This window comes from Anomaloglossus baeobatrachus, chromosome 2 (assembly GCF_048569485.1).
Source record: "Anomaloglossus baeobatrachus isolate aAnoBae1 chromosome 2, aAnoBae1.hap1, whole genome shotgun sequence".
NCBI lineage: Eukaryota > Metazoa > Chordata > Amphibia > Anura > Aromobatidae > Anomaloglossus > Anomaloglossus baeobatrachus.
In genome coordinates, this window is record NC_134354.1 from 418,072,750 (window position 1) to 418,094,528 (window position 21,779).

General features: G+C 48.4%; 1 protein-coding gene across 1 annotated transcript in view; it reads left to right on the forward strand.

Annotated features, from left to right (window-relative positions):
• The window catches only part of EIF3I (eukaryotic translation initiation factor 3 subunit I), a 54,039-nt gene that overhangs the window by 797 nt on the left and 31,463 nt on the right, over positions 1–21,779 (forward strand). The window contains exons 2-4 of the mRNA XM_075336149.1: positions 13,783–13,875; positions 14,009–14,096; positions 15,047–15,112. Coding sequence (XP_075192264.1) covers positions 13,783–13,875; positions 14,009–14,096; positions 15,047–15,112 — 247 coding nt within the window. The remainder of the gene's footprint in view (positions 1–13,782; positions 13,876–14,008; positions 14,097–15,046; positions 15,113–21,779) is intronic.

Below are 21,779 nucleotides of genomic sequence, written 5' to 3' on the forward strand. Positions count from 1 at the left end.
GTATTGTCTGCTCTGACAACGCTGCAGCCAGTCAGTGGACTCACACATCAGTATTGTCTGCTCTGACAACGCTGCAGCCAGTCAGTGGACTCACGCATCAGTATTGTCTGCTCTGACAAACCGCTGCAGCCAGTCAGTGGACTCACGCATCAGTATTGTCTGCTCTGACAACGCTGCAGCCAGTCAGTGGACTCACACATCAGTATTGTCTGCTCTGACAACGCTGCAGCCAGTCAGTGGACTCACACATCAGTATTGTCTGCTCTGACAAACCGCTGCAGCCAGTCAGCGGACTCACACATCAGTATTGTCTGCTCTTACAAACCGCTGCAGCCAGTCAGTGGACTCACACATCAGTATTGTCTGCTCTGACAAACCGCTGCAGCCAGTCAGCGGACTCACACATCAGTATTGTCTGCTCTGACAAACCGCTGCAGCCAGTCAGCGGACTCACACATCAGTATTGTCTGCTCTGACAATGCTGCAGCCAGTCAGCGGGCTCCCACATCAGTATTGTCCGCTCTGACCAAATGCTGCAGCCAGTCAGCGGGCTCCCACATCAGTATTGTCTGTTCTGGCAAAATGCTGCAGTCAGTCAGCGGACTCACGCATCAGCATTGTCTGATCTGACAACGCTGCAGCCAGTCAGTGGACTCACGCATCAGATTTGTCTGCTCTGACAACGCTGCAGCCAGTCAGTGGACTCACGCATCAGCATTGTCTGATCTGACAACGCTGCAGCCAGTCAGTGGACTCACGCATCAGATTTGTCTGCTCTGACAACGCTGCAGCCAGTCAGTGGACTCACGCATCAGCATTGTCTGCTCTGACAACGCTGCAGCCAGTCAGGGGACTCACACATCAGTATTGTCTGCTCTGACAACGCTGCAGCCAGTCAGGGGACTCACACATCAGTATTGTCTGCTCTGACAACGCTGCAGCCAGTCAGGGGACTCACACATCAGTATTGTCTGCTCTGACAACGCTGCAGCCAGTCAGGGGACTCACACATCAGTATTGTCTGCTCTGACAAAACACTGCAGGCGATCAGTGGAGTCACATCAGCTGTCTGCTCTAAAAAAAATGCTGCAGGCTATCAGTGGATACACACACCAATATTGTATTCTCTGACAAAACGCTGCAGGCAATCAGTGTACTCGCACATGAATATTGGCTACTGTGACAACTGCAGGTGATCAGCGGACTCACGCATCAGTATTGTTTGCTGTGACAACGCTGCAGGTGATCAGCGGATTAACAATATTGTCTGCTCCTACAAAACGCTGCAGGTGATCAGGGGACTCACATCAGTATTGTCTGCTGTGACAACTGCAGGCTATCAGCGTCTCGTCATTGTTGGATCACGTGACCGCTTCTATCAACATGTCACACTTTTCAGCAAATAATTACAGAACACTTGGCACACATATGGTGATTGAAAATTTTTTAATGGTCAAATTTTTCAAACCAGCAAAATGCAGACGTTTTGGTCTGTCAAGACCTTTATCAGTGTGCGAGGCTCAATACTGCTATAGTGCAGGTGCCTTGGCTGGTGTGTAGATGGTTAAAGAATCAGCAAACAATACTGAGCGCAGTCCTGCGGTGTCCACAGCTATAGAGGAGATGATATGGTTTGGAAAATTCACCCATTAAAAAAAATGTTCAATCCCCATATGAGTGCCAAGTTTTCTGTAATTGATTGAAGACGGTTTTGGAACCTACTTGGGCACCGTCGTCCCAGAAGTGCCGTGTGTGTCCATTCTACTGTTTTCAGAAAAGACTGTCCTCAAGATCTCTGCTTGTAGTCTTTGGTGACCTTTTTGGTTACTTGTTAGAGAAAAGAGCAATAGTAATGTGATCACACAGGTGCACTGCTCAATACTGCACTATTAAAGGGAACCCGTCACCACTTTTTCGGCCTATAAGCTGCGGCCACCACCACCGGGCTCTTATATACAGCATTCTAACATGCTGTATATAAGAGCTCAGGCCGGGGGTATAACATAAAAACACTTTATAATACTTGCCTAACGGTTGCGCGGTGGGCCGTATGGGCATCTGCATTGTCCAGTGCCGGCGCCGCCTCTTTCCGCCATCTTCGTCGTCCTCTAGCCACGGTGCAAGATGCGTCCGACGTCATCCACACTAGCCGGCATTCAGGTCATGAGCAGGGCAGATCAAAGTATTGTGCTGCGCCTGCGCGGGACCGGTGAGTGTGTATGACGTAGGCGCGTCATGCATACAGGCTTCAGAAAAAGGACGAAGATGGCCGAGAGAGGAGGCGCCGGCACCGGACAACGGAGACGCCCAAGTGGCCAACTGCGCAACCGTTAGGTAAGTCTTATAAAGTGTTTTTTATGTTCTCACAGCGGCCTGGGCTCTTATATACAGCATGTTAAGGCGCTCTCACACATCCGGATTTTCGCCGGTTTGACGCGGATGTGGCGCACGCCAGTACAGTGTATACAGTGGCAGTGCAACATGCACCAGTCACATGCTGTCATGTGACCAGAGCATGTGACCCAGAAGTTGCGGCGCTGCCACTGTACTTTATCATACTGGACTGGCGTGCGCCGCATCCATCAAACCGGCGAAAAACCGGATATGTGAGAGCGCCCTAACATGCTGTATATAAGAGCCCGGTGGTGGTGGCGGCAGCTTATAGGCCAAAAAAAGTGGTGACCGGTTCCCTTTTAAGCTGGGTTCAGACGAATGTGTGAAAAAATGATTATCTTCCAGAAAAGGGGGAACCATACACCGAACTTCATTAGGCATTTCCAAAAGGAAAGGGCATTTCCAAAGGGGCATTTGGCTGCATGCTCAAGATTTGTAGTGTTACAAGCCATGTCACTGATGTGAGTGGCTTACCTGATGAGAGGGGGGATTAGCTGAGGAAATCATCCTGAACTGGTCATCCTCTGCGAGGCGCAGGGTTTAAAGTTAAAGGGGTGGTTCACCCATTTTTTTATTTTCTGTAGAAGTTCTACTTACAATTCTAGGTATTTTCTCCATTGGCTTGTATTTCCATTTCCGGCACTGAGCGGCGCTATGCTGCACGCTCAGTGCCTGTCACATGACCCCCTGGAGCTGTGGCCGCCAGCATCCTCTGACGTCCCGGCATTTCCGGGCTCTCAAACAAGACTGGTACGTCACAGGAGGCTGGCACCACTCAGATTGAGTGACAGGGCTGTGGGCGGTGACTACCGCACGTCACAGCTCAGCATCGAGGGGAGGATCCGGAGGACGTCAGTGTGGAGCCGGCTAAGCGTCCTGCAGATGGTGAGGCACGGGGCGCCAGTGTGCAGTACAGGGGGGGGTTCTTCAGCTGAATCCCCCCCTGCATGTAAGTATGTGATCACACTGTCCACCCGCCCGCTCTGCTGCGATGTCAGGAGAGCGGCCGGTGTCGGGGCAGTGTGATCATCTGCTCCTCCAGCAGCAAGACACTGACAGCATGTCACCGCTGTGCTCTGCCATCTGTCCTGCTGCATGGGACCAACTGTCTGCACTCTGTCACCTGCACCACAAGGTCACAGAGTGAGACAGTTGGGACAGAGCACCTCTGCCCCCCCCTCTTTCCCCACTCTCTTCTCTCCCCCCTCTCTTCTCCCCCCCCTCTCTCTCTTCTCCCCCCCCTCTCTCTCTTCCCCCCTCTCTCTCTTCTCCCCCCCTCTCTCTTCTCCCCCCTCTCCCACCCCCCCTCTCTTCTCCCCCCCTCTCTCTCCCCCGCTCTCTTCTCCCCCCTCACTCTCTTCTCCCCCCCCTCTCTCTCCCCCCTCTCTCTCTCTTCTCCCCCCCTCTCTCTCTCTCTTCTCCCCCCCTCTCTCTCTCTCTTCTCCCCCCCTCTCTCTCTCTCTTCTCCCCCCCTCCTCTCTCTCTTCTCCCCCCCTCGCTCTCTTCTCCCCCCCTCGCTCTCTTCTCCCCCCCTCGCTCTCTTCTCCCCCCTCGCTCTCATCTTCTCCCCCTCGCTCTCTTCTCCCCCCTCGCTCTCTTCTCCCCCCTCGCTCTCTTCTCCCCCCCTCTCCTCTCTTCTCCCCCCTCTCTCTCTTCTCCCCCCCCTCTCTCTCTTCTCCCCCCTCGCTCTCTTCTCCCCCCCCTCTCTCTCTTCTCCCCCCTCGCTCTCTTCTCCCCCCCTCTCTCTCTCCCCCCTCTCTCTCTCCCCCCCTCTCTTCTCCCCCTGCTCTCTCCCCCCTCTCTCTCCCCCCTCTCTCTCCCCCCCTCTCCTCTCCCCCCTTCTCTCCCCCTTCTCTCCCCCCCCTCTCTCTCCCCCCTCTCTCCCTCCCCCCTCTCCCCTCCCCCCTCTCTCTCTCCCCTCCCCCCTCTCTCTCCCCTCCCCCCTCTCTCTCTCTTCTCCCCCCTCTCTCTCTTCTCCCCCCTCTCTCTTCTCCCCCCTCTCTCTCTTCTCCCCCCCTCGCTCTCTTCTCCCCCCTCGCTCTCTTCCCCCCTCGCTCTCTTCTCCCCCCTCTCTCTCTCCCCCCCCTCTCTTCTCCCCCCCTCTCTTCTCCCCCCCCTCTCTTCTCCCCCCCCTCTCTCTTCTCCCCCCTCTCTCTTCTCCCCCTCTCTCCTCCCCCCTTCTCTCTTCTCCCCCCCTCTCTCTTCTCCCCCCCTCTCTCTCCTCCCCCCTCTCTTCTCCCCCCCTCTCTCTTCTCCCCCCCTCCTCTTCTCCCCCCTCTCTCTTCTCCCCCCTCTCTCTTCTCCCCCCCCTCTCTTCTCCCCCCCTGTCTCTTCTCCCCCCCTGTCTCTTCTCCCCCCCTGTCTCTTCTCCCCCCCTGTCTCTTCTCCCCCCTGTCTCTTCTCCCCCCCTGTCTCTTCTCCCCCCTGTCTCTCTCCCCCCTGTCTCTTCTCCCCCCCTGTCTCTTCTCCCCCCTGTCTCTTCTCCCCCCTGTCTCTTCTCCCCCCTGTCTCTCTCTCTCTTCTCCCCCCCTCTCTCTCTTCTCCCCCCCTCTCTCTCTTCTCCCCCCTCTCTCTCTCTTCTCCCCCTCTCTCTCTCTTCTCCCCCCTCTCTCTCTCTTCTCCCCCCTCTCTCTCTCTTCTCCCCCCTCTCTCTCTCTTCTCCCCCCTCTCTCTCTCTTCTCCCCCCCTCTCTCTCTTCTCCCCCCTCTCTCTCTCTCCCCCCCTCTCTCTCTCTTCTCCCCCCCTCTCTCTTCTCCCCCCACTCTCACTCTTCTCCCCCCCTCTCTCTCTCTTCTCCCCCCCTCTCTCTCTCTTCTCCCCCCCCTCTCTCTCTCTTCTCCCCCCTCTCTCTCTCTTCTCCCCCCTCTCTCTCTCTCCCCCTCTCTCTCTCTCTCCCCCTCTCTCTCTCTCTTCTCCCCCCCCCCTCTCTCTCTCTCTTCTCCCCCCCCCACTCTCTCTCTCTTCTCCCCCCCTCTCTCTCTCTCTCCCCCCCTCTCACTCTCTCTTCTCCCCCCCTCTCTCTCTCTCTACTCCCCCCTCTCTCTCTCTCTTCTCCCCCCCCTCTCTCTCTCTCTTCTCCCCCCCTCTCTCTTCTCCCCCCCTCTCTCTCTCTCTTCCCCCCCCTCTCTCTCTCTCTTCCCCCCCCCCTCTCTCTCTCTTCCCCCCCCCTCTCTCTCACTCTTCCCCCCCCTCTCTCTCTCTTCTCCCCCCCTCTCTCTCTCTTCTCCCCCCCTCTCTCTCTCTTCTCCCCCCTCTCTCTCTCTTCTCCCCCCCTCTCTCTCTTCTCCCCCCCTCTCTCTCTCTTCTCCCCCCCTCTCTCTCTCTTCTCCCCCCCCTCTCTCTCTTCTCCCCCCCTCTCTCTCTTCTCCCCCCCTCTCTCTCTCTTCTCCCCCCCCTCTCTCTCTCTTCTCCCCCCCTCTCTCTCTCTTCTCCCCCCTCTCTCTCTCTTCTCCCCCCCTCTCTCTCTCTTCTCCCCCCTCTCTCTCTCTCTTCTCCCCCCTCCTCTCTCTTCTCTCCCCCCTCTCTCTCTCTTCTCCCCCCCTCTCTCTCTCTTCTCCCCCCCTCTCTCTCTCTTCTCCCCCCTCTCTCTCTCTTCTCCCCCCCCTCTCTCTCTCTTCTCCCCCCCTCTCTCTCTCTTCTCCCCCCCCTCTCTCTCTCTTCTCCCCCCCCCTCTCTCTCTCTCTTCTCCCCCCCCTCTCTCTCTCTCTTCTCCCCCCCCTCTCTCTCTCTCTTCTCCCCCCCCTCTCTCTCTCTCTTCTCCCCCCCCTCTCTCTCTCTCTTCTCCCCCCCCTCTCTCTCTCTCTTCTCCCCCCCCTCTCTCTCTCTCTTCTCCCCCCCCTCTCTCTCTCTCTTCCCCCCCCCTCTCTCTCTCTCTTCCCCCCCCCTCTCTCTCTCTCTTCCCCCCCCCTCTCTCTCTCTCTTCTCCCCCCCCTCTCTCTCTCTTCTCCCCCCCTCTCTCTCTCTCTTCTCCCCCTCTCTCTCTCTCTTCTCCCCCCCCTCTCTCTCTCTTCTCCCCCCCCTCTCTCTCTCTTCTCCCCCCCCTCTCTCTCTCTTCTCCCCCCCTCTCTCTCTCTCTTCTCCCCCCTCTCTCTCTCTTCTCCCCCCCTCTCTCTCTCTTCTCCCCCCCTCTCTCTCTCTTCTCCCCCCCTCTCTCTCTCTCTCCCCCCCCTCTCTCTCTCTTCTCCCCCCCTCTCTCTCTCTTCTCCCCCCCTCTCTCTCTCTTCTCCCCCCCCTCTCTCTCTCTTCTCCCCCCCTCTCTCTCTCTTCTCCCCCCCCTCTCTCTCTCTTCTCCCCCCCCTCTCTCTCTCTCTTCTCTCCCCCCTCTCTCTCTCTCTTCTCTCCCCCCTCTCTCTCTCTCTTCTCTCCCCCCTCTCTCTCTCTCTTCTCTCCCCCCTCTCTCTCTCTTTTCCTCCCCCCGCTCGCTCTTTTCCTCGCTCTCTTCCTGGCATGGTCAGTACAGAAATCTCCATCGTGGAGGGGTGAGAGGGAGTAATAAACATGGAGTCCCTACTGTGTCTGTGTATTTATTTCTAATAAAGTATTTTTCTCTGTGTGATGTCTTTTTTTTTTTTTTTTTTTAAACCCTTTGTTGGAGATTCTTAATGGCCAGGTTAAACTTGGCCTGACATTAAGAATCTCGGGCTTTATACCAGCTGGTAAAACATAGCTGGTATTAACCCCTTATTACCCAGGGCCACTGGAAGAGTTGGATACAGCGCCTGAAGATGGCGCTTCTATGAAAGCGCCATTTTCTGGGCAGCTGTGGACTGCAATTCACAGTGGGGGGCCCAGAAAGTTTTGGGCACCCTGCACTGTGGATTCCAAGCCCCAGCTGCCTAGTTGTACCTGGCTGGACTCAAAAATTTGGCAAGCCCACATCATTTTTTTTTTTTTTAAATTATTTCATGAAATTCATGAAAAAAAAGGGCTTCTCTATATTTTGGTTCCCAGCCGGGTACAACTAGGCAGCTGGGGGTTGGGGGCAGCCCGTAGCTGCCTGCTGTACCTGGCTAGCATACAAAAATATGGCGAAGCCCACGTCATTTTCTTAAAAACGTTTTCAGGGAAAAACCTTTATAAAAAAAAAATGCTTCCTGCATTTCTATTGCCAGTGAAAGTAACACCAAGCAGCGGGGGCTAGCAGCCAGTAGCTGCTTTGGTTACCCTTAGCAATACAAAATGCAGCGGGAGCCCACAAACAATGTGATTTTTTTTTTGTTTTTTTATTTTTAATGAATTTTTTTTAAAAAAAATCGGCATGGGCTTCGCCCATCGAGCACCAGAGCATTTTACTGCTCAATTCATCCAAGTAATCAGATGACTCCAGTGTCGGCCGATTACTTGTTCTGTGTCCCCCTGCATCCATCGCAGCGTGTACGGGCTGTGAGGTCAGCGGACTGGAGACAGTGACATGCTCTGCTCTGACAAATAGTGTGCTGCATGTCACTATCTTTTTCCACTCTGGCCCCTTGTTGTGCAGGTGACCGGATGCTACATGTCACTAACTGTCTCCACTATGGGACTTGTTGTGCAGGTGAGAGTGTATACAGTTGGTACTATGCAGCAGAAATCACAGAGTGGGGCAGTTAGTGACTGTATCATCCGGTCACCTGCACAACAAGTCCCAGAGTGGAGACAGTGACATGCTCTGCTCTGACACATAGTGTGCTGCATGTCACTATCTTTCACCACTCTGGGACTTGTTGTGCAGGTGACCGGATGATACATGTCACTAACTGCCCCACTCTGAGACTTGTTCAGGTGAGAGTGTATACAGTTGGAAAAATGCAGCAGAAGTCACAGAGTGGAGCAAGTTAGTGACATGTATCATCCGGTCACCTGCACAACAAGTCCCAGAGTGGATACAGTGACATGCAGCACACTATGTGTCAGAGCAGAGCATGTCACCAACTTGCTCTGCTCTGTCACCTGCGGTGCTGCATGTCACGTTTTTGCAGCGATTTGGTGCGTTTTTTTGCTGCGTTTTTGCTCACTGCGTTTTTAATCAGTGCACAATGCCATTAAAGATTGTTGATGGAAAAAAAAAAAAGGTCTGATGTCATTTCCTTATTCAAAATGTTCATTGTATGCAGGAGAGCAGACAGCAGCTGCAGAACTACAAGGCTCAGCATCCTCCATTCACTAGTGTATGCAGGAGAGCAGACAGCAGCTGCAGAACTACAAGGCTCAGCATCCTCCATTCACTAGTGTATGCAGGAGAGCAGACAGCAGCTGCAGAACTACAAGGCTCAGCATCCTCCATTCACTAGTGTATGCAGGAGAGCAGACAGCAGCTGCAGAACTACAAGGCTCAGCATCCTCCATTCACTAGTGTATGCAGGAGAGCAGACAGCAGCTGCAGAACTACAAGGCTCAGCATCCTCCATCCAGGACTGTATGCAGTTTTTTACCCAAAAAGAAAAAAAAAATGACATGGGCTTCGCCATATTTTTGTATGCTAGCCGGGTACAGCAGGCAGGTACGGGCTGCCCCCAACCCCCAGCTGCCTATTTGTACCCGGCTGGGAGCCAAAAATATAGAGAAGCCCTTTTTTTTTTTTAATATTATTTCATGAATTTCATGGAATAATTTTAAAAAAAAAATGACGTGAGCTTCGCCTAATTTTGGTGTCCAGCCGGGTACAACTAGGCAGCTGGGGATTGGAATCCACAGTGAAGGGTGCCCAAGCTTTCTGGGCACCCCCACTGCGAATTGCAGTCCGCAGCCACCCCAGAAAATGGCGCTTTCATAGAAGCGCCATCTTCTGGCGCTGTATCCAACTCTTCCAGCTGCCCTGATGCCGGGTGGCTAGCTGGGTAATAATGGAGTTAGGGCTAGCTGTATATTATCAGCTAGCCCTAAGCCCGAAATTCATGGTGTCACGCCAATATTAGACATGGCCACCATGAATTTCTAGTAATGATAAAAAAAAAAAACACAACACACAGAAAAATATTTTTATTAGAAATAAAACACAACACAATTAGTGACTCCATCTTTATTGAAATAAACCCCCCTCCGCAGTAATCCTGGGTCAAGGGTCCCGCGCCGCCCAATCAGGATCCAATATCATCTGATCGGTTTGCTGGAAGGCAAAGCGATCAGATGATGTGTCAGGTTAAACTACGTGAATCACATGACACATCAGCTGATTGTATAAAAGCCGATTATACAATCAGCTGAAGCATCAGTGCAAAAAAAAAATAATAAATAAATACTCACGTCTGTGCTGATTACCGGCAGCTCCTGCAGCGGAGTCTGATCCTGGCCCATCACTGCAGGAGCTGCCGGTAATCAGCTGATGAAGTCCCCTGACGGCAGGATCAGCTGATAGCCGTCACCGCGAGAATCGATCAGCTGATGCATCAGGTGACTGCATCAGGTGATCCACCGCCAGGTCCTGCAAGCTTCGTACGTGCCCCGGGGAGACTGCACACAGCCAGAGCGGCGGTACCGAGACAGGGGCTGGAAGCAGGCATGGCACCGGGACCCTGCAGACAGGTGAGTATGACATACACATACACACTCACACACACACTGTATATATACACACACACACTGTATATACGCACACACACTGTATATACACACACACTGTATATACGCGCACACACACTTTCTTCCTCTGGCTGTGTAGAGTTGCTGCTGTCTCTGTGTGATTGATCTGAGTGCATCCACTGGGAAGAGGCAGGGAGGAGGGTTTGGGTGGAGAGCAGAGTGGGTGTATTAGACACAATGGGTGTGTTAGATAAGCTAGACACCGCCCTAGAGCCACAAAGAATTCTGGGACTTGTAGGAACTGAACACAGGAAGTCAGAGGAGAGATTAACCCCATCAGAGCTGGAGCCAGCAATGAGCATGTGCTGCTAGTGCACAATGAAAGGTAATTTTGCTGAAAAAACATAATAGATGTGTTGAGGGTCACATATTAGCAAGATTTATCAGAAAAAAAAAAATCAGTTTTGGTAACTGGACAACTTCTTTAATTGTGCATTCATTCAGCATTCGATAAGCAGCAAAATGTACATACATTGTTGGCTCATTGAGGATAATGCGGCCGACAGGTTCCCTGTAAAATACCTGCTCCTCCTGCTGCTGGTATCTTCCTTATGCAGCTCTGATCTAGGGTAAAGCTGGACACGTCTCCTGAACGCTGTGTACGGCTCTCCAGGATTAACAGCCTTTGGGGCAGCAGTACATTAGTGGAATTATACCTACCCCACTCTTTTATCATCTAGGACAGTATGTCTTCTGTGGCTCCTTAGCATTCCCTCAATCAGTTATATAGGTGATTGTCAAGGAGCTACAGAAAACACATGCTGTCCCCTCAGTGCTATTATAGACGGCTAATGAGAGCAGGTTCTGTGCTATTCACATATCAGTCTATTGAGGTGAGCCATAGACGGTGTACGGCAACAGAGCTGGATTACACCTGTATAATGAAGATGCCAGCAGCATGAGGAGCAGATATTTTCAAGAAAAGCAATGTAACATGTTAAATTAAAGGTATTTACACTCTTTATTTAGAGGAAAAAATGTGTAGGTCCTTTTTAATCATGACTGCATGGTGCCGACAAGACACGGCTCCGGTCCAGTCAGAGTGTCAGATTTATGCGTCACTCCCCCTACATCCTATTTTATTTTAGTTAGCCATTAAAAGGTATCACAACTACAAAACTAGAATTTTGTTTCTCTCACTGAGAGCAATCAATCATTTTTAACTGGCTAACACGGTACCAAAACCTTTTTCTTTTAACTCCCCCTATAGACGCAGTCTGCAGCAGCTCACAGGAAAGGTCGTGTGTTTTGCAGTTTAAAATATTTAAAAACACATGCAAATACATTTTCTATAGTTTTGCTATAAGGCTGTGTGCCCACGTGGCGTATTTTCATGCAGTTACGCTGCGATCTGCACCACAGCGTAACTGCATGCGTCCTGCGTCCCCAGCATAATCTATGAAGATTGTGCCTAATCCATGCCCACGTGGCGTATTAGAACGCAGCGCTTCGGCTGCTGCCAAATCGCTGCATTTTAAGAAGTGACATGTCATTTCTTTCGTGCGCTCTGCATGCAGCCCCCGCTCTGTCTATGGGAGAGGCTGCAGCCAGAGGGCATGGAATCGGCAGTCACCGAAGCTTCAGAGTGGAGCTTTTCAGCTGCGCTCTGAAGCGCACATGCAGTGACGTTACTCTGCTGTCTGCTGTGCAGAGTGCACACACGTGGGCACATAGCCTTATTCTTAGGCCTGTGTCCCACAATCCTATACATCGGATGAGTACTCTCTGATTTTTTTATTGGATAGCACTCTGACCAATATTATTCAATGGGGCAGTGCTGATTGTTTTTTGTCTTGTTTTTTTTTTTAATTAACCACCAATAATTAGGCAAGCAAAAAATGATAATAATTAAAAGGATAACCTTTATTCAAAAATGAATTAAAAACACATCAAAAACATGGAACCGCCCAGGTGACGGATGAAATATAGATACATGGGGGTACAACACTAGTGGTAACAATCAGCACCACCATATACCACATCAACTAGTAAACACAATATTAGTTTTGATATCTATGCATGTTTGTCAATGAGCAATATAGCCAAAAAGAGATACAAGTGTATCATACATGAAGAGTAATATGAACAGGGTAAAGAGGCTACATGGTAAAAGCTTGTAAAGCATGCATCATGACATCATATTACCCGATGAAACAGGTGGTATCCGTGTAGCAACCCCCACCAACACTGACGCGCGTTTCGCAGCTCGTGTGCTTCGTCCAGGAGGGATCACTCCTGGACGAAGCACACGAGCTGCGAAACGCGCGTCAGTGTTGGTGGGGGTTGCTACACGGATACCACCTGTTTCATCGGGTAATATGATGTCATGATGCATGCTTTACAAGCTTTTACCATGTAGCCTCTTTACCCTGTTCATATTACTCTTCATGTATGATACACTTGTATCTCTTTTTGGCTATATTGCTCATTGACAAACATGCATAGATATCAAAACTAATATTGTGTTTACTAGTTGATGTGGTATATGGTGGTGCTGATTGTTACCACTAGTGTTGTACCCCCATGTATCTATATTTCATCCGTCACCTGGGCGGTTCCATGTTTTTGATGTGTTTTTAATTCATTTTTGAATAAAGGTTATCCTTTTAATTATTATCATTTTTTGCTTGCCTAATTATTGGTGGTTATTCTGGTATACAAGCAAAGTTTTGCACTATTGTGGCATTGGTGTCACATTTTTTTTTTAATTGCCTATCTATTTGGCATGAGAAAAAAATTTCAGCATGCTGCAGTAGACCCGTAAATCAGACAAGACTCGCCCATTCAAGTCTTTGGGTGATCATCGGATTGCACTCGGAGGACATCTGTGGGCATTCTAATACCCGCAGACTCACAGAATGGAGAAGCTGGAGAAACTTGTCTCCTCACAGTGCGGGAGAATTGAATCACAATATGCTCACACTCAGACTCTGATCAAAGTGTCCTCAGCATAATCGCGTAATTAACCCGATGTGTACTGTGGCTATGTGTGCAGGCAGCAGGGAGCCGGCACTGGCAGTGTGAGAGCGGCGGACGCTGGTAACGATGGTAAATATCGGGTAACCAAGGTAAGGGCTTCTTGGTTACCCGATGTTTACCGTGGTTACCAGCGTCCGCAGAAGCCGGCTCCTGCTGCCTGCACACGTAGCAGAGTACACATCGGGTAATTAACCCGATGTGTACTGTGGCTAGGTGTGCAGGGAGCCAGCGCTAAGCGGTGTGTGCTGGTAACCAAGGTAAATATCGGGTTGGTTACCCGATATTTACCTTAGTTACGAAGCGCAGCATCGCTTCCACGCGGCGCTGAGGGCTGGTCACTGGTTGCTGGTGAGATCTGCCTGTGTGACAGCTCACCAGCAACCCGTGTAGCGACGCTCCAGCGATCCCTGCCAGGTCAGGTTGCTGGTGGGATCACTGGAGCGTCGCTTTATGTGACCTTTCACCAGCGACCTCCTAGCAACTTACCAGCGATCCCTATCAGGTTGTATCGTTGTTGGGATCACTGGTAAGTTGTTTAGTGTGACTGGGCCTTAAGGCTTCATTCAGACGTCTGAGTCACATATGTGTTTTCACCAATAGGACACGTACCCAGTGAAGTCTATTGGGCTGCTCAAATGTCTATTTCTTGTGATGTACCATGTTCACCAAAAATTCACGGAGACATGTCCATTTTTTATAGCATCATGTATAAAACTTACCCAAACAAGGCTACAAGTATGTGAACTCGTGTCGTCCGTGTACAGTCCATGATTCACATCACAATGTAGAGCAGAAGCTTTGCAATTCATTTTTTACAACTATCTTATAATTAACTTTATTTTTTCTTTAAAGAGACCGATCCTGCTTCAGGGCCATGAGCGGTCCATTACCCAAATTAAGTACAACCGAGATGGGGACCTGCTTTTCACAGTTGCTAAAGATCCAGTAAGTCACTTTTTGACATTGAAAGTCTACTTCTGCTGTTGTGTGAAATGTGCTACACTATAGAGGCAGTGTGTACTGTACGTTCTGGCTTCAAAACTCCTGTTTTAAATATGTATTTTGTTTTTGTCTATAGGTGGTTAACGTTTGGTACTCTGTGAACGGAGAGCGCCTGGGAACCTACAATGGTCACACAGGAGCGGTGTGGTGTGTGGATGTCGACTGTATCCTTTCCATTATAACTTTTTTTTTCATACATGTTACCTGTGGTGATTAGCGAACACAAAGATGCTAATGGTAATCAAAACAAGCAGTTGGACACTTGGACGGGCTCAACTTGAATACTGAGTATTATGGAAGTCAATGAGAAACTCGAGCATTTTTCCGGAGCAGTCTTCATATCGACTTCCATTATACTTGGTACTAGAGTCACGCCCGTCCGACCTGTTCATTTCCAATGCCAAACACTCAAGAATCTTAGTGCTTGCTCATTACTAGTCACCAATTATAGTGGTTATCCACTTTTTGGATAACCCTTTCTTAAATGCTAAAGTCTCCCGTGTAAAATAAGAAACCCTTACACTCACCTCCGCAGCTGGCGCCATTCTGGTGATGTTAGCGCTCACGTAACATTAACTTCAGCACTCGTGACATAACGGCCTGCTACCTTTGGTATTTTGTCAGTGAACGTTCACTGTGATGGAATATTGATAAGCCACAGACTGTCTGTGGTTGCTGATTGGCTCCTGTGCTCACGTGACATATTGTCACGGGAGACTAAGCGCCTCGCTGGAACGGCGCTGGTGCACAAGGTGAGCTTTTCTTATTGTACCCAGGGGGCAGAGGTTTGTCCGAGTAGTGGATTACCTCTTTATGTAACTGGTGGTAAAATGAAATACATTCTAATTTTAATGTTTCGGAGATTCCAGAGGGATATTTAGTTGTCTCGTCCAGACCTTTTACTCTCCTGTATAATGTGTATGCCATATTTGTTACTTCTATATTGGAGCTGGTATTGTCACATTTCCATGGCAGCAGGTCTCTTCGAATTCTCCTTGCTACCGGTCTTTCCACATCACAAGGAGTACAGAGGATGCAGCCCACACTGGTTTGATAAGTGCAGTGTCTTTAGCAGTGATCTTTGCATGTCAGCATCCTTAACCAATGTGCGTAGGGGACACACGGCATGTGCTTTCTGGATCTGCAGATAACTCTTGTAGGTTATGGGACTTACAAACAGGTAAAACAAATCTCATTTCATCTTACAGATCTTACAGTGGTTCTATGCTAAAGCTTTTTTTCCAGCCTGCCTCTTATGGATTTATACAGGCAGACCTATACCAATTGCTATTACAGTGGCCAGCGTTTGGTTAAGGCCCTCTTCTACATATTGATGCAAACTGTATGGGGGCCAAATAGTCATTAATACTATTGTTTAGTCCCCTTTTCAGTTTGCATATTATCAGCAGCACATCCCTTGTTCACACTAGGAGATGTTTTGCTCTGTTTCAGGCTAATAATATATAGTGTGTGTGTGTGTGTGTGTATGTGTGTGTGTATATATATATATATATATATATATATATATATATATATATATATATATATATATATATATATATATATATATATATATATATATATATATATATATATATATTTATATTTATTGTATATAAAAATATATATGTACTGTATGTTATAAAATCAGCCATATAGTAAGGCTTTTGATAGCTTTTCAGCATATTTCCACCATGTTCACTCGGTCAGTGATCATACAGAGGCGTTTTACAATTCTTGAGATAATTACCTTTATTGATGCTCTTCTGCCTGTGTGGCAGTTACCTGATGGTTACTTTCTTCTTACCGCTGTTGTGATGGCCAATAGTTGGCCATACATATACTGTAAGATAGAAGATGGTTGATGGCTCATAGTTGGCCATACATATACTGTAAGATAGAAGGTGGTTGATGGCTGATAGTTGGCCATACATAATCTGTAAGATAGGTGGTGGTTGATGGCTCATAATTGGCCATATATATACTGTAAGATAGATGGTGGTTAATGGCTGATAGTTGGCCATACATATACTGTAAGATAGAAGGTGGTTGATGGTTGATAGTTGGCCATACATATACTGTAAGATAGAAGGTGGTTGATGGCTGATAGTTGGCCATACATATACTGTAAGAAGGTGGTTGATGGCTGATAGTTGGCCATACATATACTGTAAGAAGGTGGTTGATGGCTGATAGTTGGCCATACATATACTGTAAGATAGAAGGTGGTTGATGGCTGATAGTTGGCCATACATATACTGTAAGATAGAAGGTGGTTGATGGCTGATAGTTGGCCATACATATACTGTAAGATAGAAGGTGGTTGATGGCTGATAGTTGGCCATACATATACTGTAAGAAGGTGGTTGATGGCTGATAGTTGGCCATACATATACTGTAAGAAGGTGGTTGATGGCTGATAGTTGGCCATACATATACTGTAAGATAGAAGGTGGTTGATGGCTGATAGTTGGCCATACATATACTGTAAGATAGAAGGTGGTTGATGGATGCCTGAATAAAGGTAAAGCTTCCATACAGTTTCTAGTCATTTATTGACTCATTTACTGACTACAGTTGTTCAGTAACACCAGTGGAAGGACAGATAATCTTTATTGTAATATCTTGGGAACTTTCTTTCACAAAAAGTTTGTGCACTAGCCCTAATTAGATGAAAATTTTAAAACACTATTGTAGAAATAAAAAGTAATGAGTACTAAAAATGTTTTCTGATATTGCTATCAATGTAAATACAGCATCATCAATCCAAAGGAAGGAGGGGAGGAAATATCCAGCACCGATGTTTTAAAAAAGATCCTTTATTTAATCTTATTAAAACATGTCTTCAAGAAATAGTGCAAATACGCCGTTTCAGAGAAATGGCCCTCCTTATTCATAGGCTTCATAATAAAATGAAAGCAAAGATGGCTTTTAAGGACTAGCATGTCCTATTGCTGAGCCGGATCTACATTAAATAGTGCCATACAATCCAATAAAAACAAACTTCCAACAATCCCTATATGATAGACTGCAAAAAATCAATAAATGTACAAGTCAGGCGAAGGTTCAAACCACATGGGAAATGGGCATTTAATTTCAGGATCCAATACATCTCTTTTGCAAGTAGAATCCTACGCCAGTCACCACCTCTATATGGTCTATTAACCCTCTCCACACCCTGGATTTTTAAAGTGCTCAAATCACCATAAAAGTGTCCTTGAAGTGCAACCAGGTTCTGTTACATTGACTTCCATGGACTTCAATTCATTTAGTGCCTGTCTCTCAGTTTTAGATAAGTTGTCCTCAGATTGGATCTCATTATTCAATAATACAGACTCTTTTCTTAGGGAGAGTGACTGTATGTATAAGGCTATGTGCGCACGTTGCGTACTGTCAGTGCAGAAATTTCTGCAGCGATTTAAAGAGCACACGTGCGCTTCAAATCGCTGCAGAAAGAGTCCGTAATGGAAAAAAAAAAAGCCGATTCCATGCGCTCTGACTGCAGCCCCTCCCATAGACAGAGCGGGGGCTGCAGGCAAAGTGCAGGAAAGAAGTGACATGTCACTTCTTAGAACACGCGCTTCGGGCAGCAGCCGAAGCGCTGCGCTCTAATACGCCACGTGCGCACGGCTCCTGCATAATCTTCATAGATTATGCAGGGGACGCAGGACGCATGCAGTTACGCTGCGCTGCAGAGCGCAGCGTTACTGCATGTAATTACGCAACGTGCGCACATAGCCTAAGAGACTGAGAATGCGGGGTTATACTCGTGATAGTGTTGCAAGAGCCCATGAGATAGCATTGAATAAAACTCAGGATTCTCTTTTGATGGCTTCTCTAAAGAATAGAAAGGAATCCAGAAAAAAAAACAAGAAGAATGAGGTGTTAACATTTGCTACTCGTTACTCCATGAACTTTAAAGGGAACCTGTCATCAGAAATTTAGCTTGAAACCTAAAAGTTTCCCCCTCTGCAGCTCGTGGGCTGCATTCTAGCAAGGTTCCTGTACTTTTTGTGGCCCCTTTTAAACCAAATTAAATACTTTATAAACTTGTACCTTTTGCTATGTAAATTTTGTAAATCGTCCATGGGGGCGGGCTCTCTGGTGACCGTTGCTGTTCCTCCAGCACATTGACGCCGTCCCCCCACGCTCCATTTCATCCATCAGGACGCCGCCCACTGCGCCCGAGGTGCCGTCCACGCCAGGATCGCTGGTGACGTGTGTCACAAGCACGAGATTATGGGCGACGCTGTGATTGCATCGCAAGTGCCCACTCATAATCTCGTGGACGCGCTTTCCCCCACTGCCTCCAGCGTTCTACGCAAGCGCTCGCCGGCCAAATGACCCGACGTCACCTCCTTCCCATCTTACCCTGCAGCAGGGCAAGATGGGAAAGAGGTGACGTCGGGTCGTCTGGCCAGCAAGCGCTTGCGCAGAACGCTGGAGGAAGAGGGGAAAGTGCGGTCACGAGGTTATGGGCCATACTTGCTGATGACACTCACAGCGCCGCCCATAACCTCGTGCCTGCGCAAAACGTCACCAGCGGTCACACGTGCACACAGTGCACAGTCCCGCTACAGTCGCACAGCGCATGCGCGGGACCACGGGCGCCCAGGGGCGGCGTCCTGCGATATGAAATTCAGCGTTGGGGGGCGGCGTAAATCTGCTGGAGGAATAGCAACGGTCAGCAGAGAGCCCGCCCCCATGGACGATTTACAAAATTTACATAGCAAAAGGTACAAGTTTATAAAGTATTTAATTTGGTTTGAAAGGGGCCACAAAAAGTACAGGAACCTTGCTAGAATGCAGCCCAGGAGCTGCAGAGGGGGAAACTTTTAGGTTTATAGCTACATTTCTGATGACAGGTTCCCTTTAATAGGATTAAGGATTTGATTAGGCGAAATCTACCTATATTCTGCCAGGATGAGAAATTGGACCAAATCCTTAAGAATGGGGTCAGATATGTTTCTACGAGGGGTAGAAGCATTGGGGATTTTATTTCACCATCTACTTTCCATGGAAGTCAATGTAAGGCTATGTGCGCACGTTGCGTACAAGCCCTGCAGAAATTTCTGCAGCGATCTGAAGAGCACATGTGCGCTTTAGATCGCTGCAGAAATGTCCGTAGTGAGCGCCGATTCCATGCGCTCTGCCTGCAGCTCCTGCCATAGACAGAGCAGGAGCTGCCGGCAAAGCGCAGGAAAGAAGTGACATGTCACTTCTTTTTGCGCAGCGCTTCGGCAGTAGCCGAAGCGCTGCGCTCTTAAACGCCACGTGCGCACGGCCCCTGCACAGTCTCCATAGACTGTGCAGGGGACGCAGGACGCATGCAGTTACGCTGCGCTACAAAGCGCAGCGTAACTGCATGTTTTTACGCGACGTGCGCACATAGCCTAACAGAACCTGGTTGCACTTCAAAGACACCTTTAAATGTGGTAAGCCGAAATGTAGCATTTGTAAGTTCATTCAAAGAGGGGATCATTTCTTTGATATTAATGGAAAAAGTTATGGGATAAAGACATACATAAATTGCAATACCAGACATCTGGTTTACATGGCCTACTGCGAAACATGTTCCAAAAATTATAGTGGGTGTACAACTCGTAGTCTTAAAAAGAGAATTAGTGAACACATTTCTGCAGTTACATCAGTTTCCAAAACAGCACGTACCACCTTGGGACTCGCTAAACACTTTAGGGATGTCCATCATGGTGATTTGAGCCCTTTAAAAATCCAGGGTGTGGAGAGGGTCAATAGACCATATAGAGGTGGTGACTGGCGTAGGATTCTGCTTGCAAGAGAGGCGTATTCGATCCTGAAATTAAATGCCCGTTACCCATGTGGTTTGAACTTTCGCTCTGACTTGTACATTTATGGGGTTTTTTTTGTTTTTGCAGTCTGTCATATAGGGATTGTTACCCTGTTTCCCCGAAAATAAGACACTGTCTTGTATATTTTTTTTGCCCTGAAAAAAACACTAGGTCTTATTTTCAGGGGGTGTCGTATTCTCTGAGACATGGATGGGGGGGTAAGTTTACCCCCCACAAAAAGCAGACCCCCCCCCCCCCCTCCCCCTTCCCAGGATCGTCATACTTACCAGCCCTGGGCGTCTGTATGGCTTCCAGATCTCCCTGTGATCTCCCAGCAGGTGTCCTTCACGCCTCCCCTGCATCTGGCTGACACTCGGATAGATCACATCACATACATACACACACACACACCAGATTACACATCATTCCTCCCTGTGATCTCCCAGCAGCTGTGCTCCCCACCTTCTGGCTGACACTCACACATCAGAAGACAGTCACACATCAGACAGTATACACACACACATCCAATCGCATACACTCAAACACACACACTCACACATCAGACAGAACACACAGTCACACATCCGATTGCATACACTCACACACACGATATCGCACATACCGGTACAATCGCACGCACACACTCACAACATCCAGAGATACCACGTGCTTACGGCCATGTGATCCTCCGGCAGGTCCTGGAAGGCCACTGCACTGCACAGTGTCGCCGCCGGGAAGCAAGTGATATCGCTGGATGTGGTGAGTGTGTGGATACGATCTGTAGTGTGTGTGTGTGTGTTCCACCGCAGGACCTTGATGCGCTCCCCTGCTTCTGGTCGCTGTCTGGTGAGTATGATCGGGGAGTCTTCTCTCTCCTTTCTTCTGGGGGTCTCCGCTGGCTATAATGAAGAGTCCTGCAGTGTCTTTAACTTTTTTACCGCTGCATGACACTTCATTATTTACCGCGGCTAGGTCTTATTTTCAGGGGATGTCTTATATTTAAACCTTTATATCACTAGAAAAACTGTTTTATCAAAGGTAGCAAATTCAAATGTGTCAGCAGAAGCTACCTTAATACATACAGTGCTGGCCAAAAGTATTGGCACCCCTGCAATTCTGTCAGATAATACTCAGTTTCTTCTTGAAAATGATTGCAATCACAAATTCTTCGGTATTATTATCTTCATTTAATTTGCCTTCAATGAAAAAACACAAAAGAGAATGAAACAAAAATCAAATCATTAATCATTTCACACAAAACTCCAAAAATGGGCCAGACAAAAGTATTGGCACCCTTTGCCTAATACTTGGTTGCACAACCTATAGCCAAAATAATTGCGAACAACCGCTTTCGGTAACCATCAATGAGTTTCTTACAATGCTCTGCTGGAATTTTAGATCATTCTTCTTTGGCAAACTGCTCCAGGTCCCTGAGATTTGAAGGGTGCCTTCTCCAAACTGCCATTTTGAGATCTCTCCACAAGTGTTCTATGGGATTCAGGTCTGTACTCAGTGCTGGCCACTTTAGTAGTCCTCAGTGCTTTTTCTCAAACCATTTTCTAGTGCTTTTTGAAGTGTGTTTTGGGTCATTGTCCTGCTGGAAGACCCATGACTTCTGAGGAAGACCCAGTTTTCTCACACTGGGCCCTACATTATGCTGCAAAATTTGTTGGTAGTCTTCAGAATTCATAATGCCATGCACACGGTCAAGCAGTCCAGTGCCAGAGGCAGCAAAGCAACCCCAAAACATCAGTGAACCTCCGCTATGTTTGACTGTAGGGACCGTGTTCTTTTCTTTGAATGCCTCTTTTTTTTTTTCCTGTAAACTCTTATGTTGATGTTTTTTCCCAAAAAGCTTTACTTTTGTCTCATCTGACCAGAGAACATTCTTCCAAAATGTTTTAGGCTTTCTCAGGTAAGTTTTGGCAAACACCAGCCTGGCTTTTTTATGTCTCGGGGTAAGAAGTGGGGTCTTCCTGGGTATCCTACCATACAGACCCTTTTCATTCAGACTTAGACGGATAGTACGGGTTGACA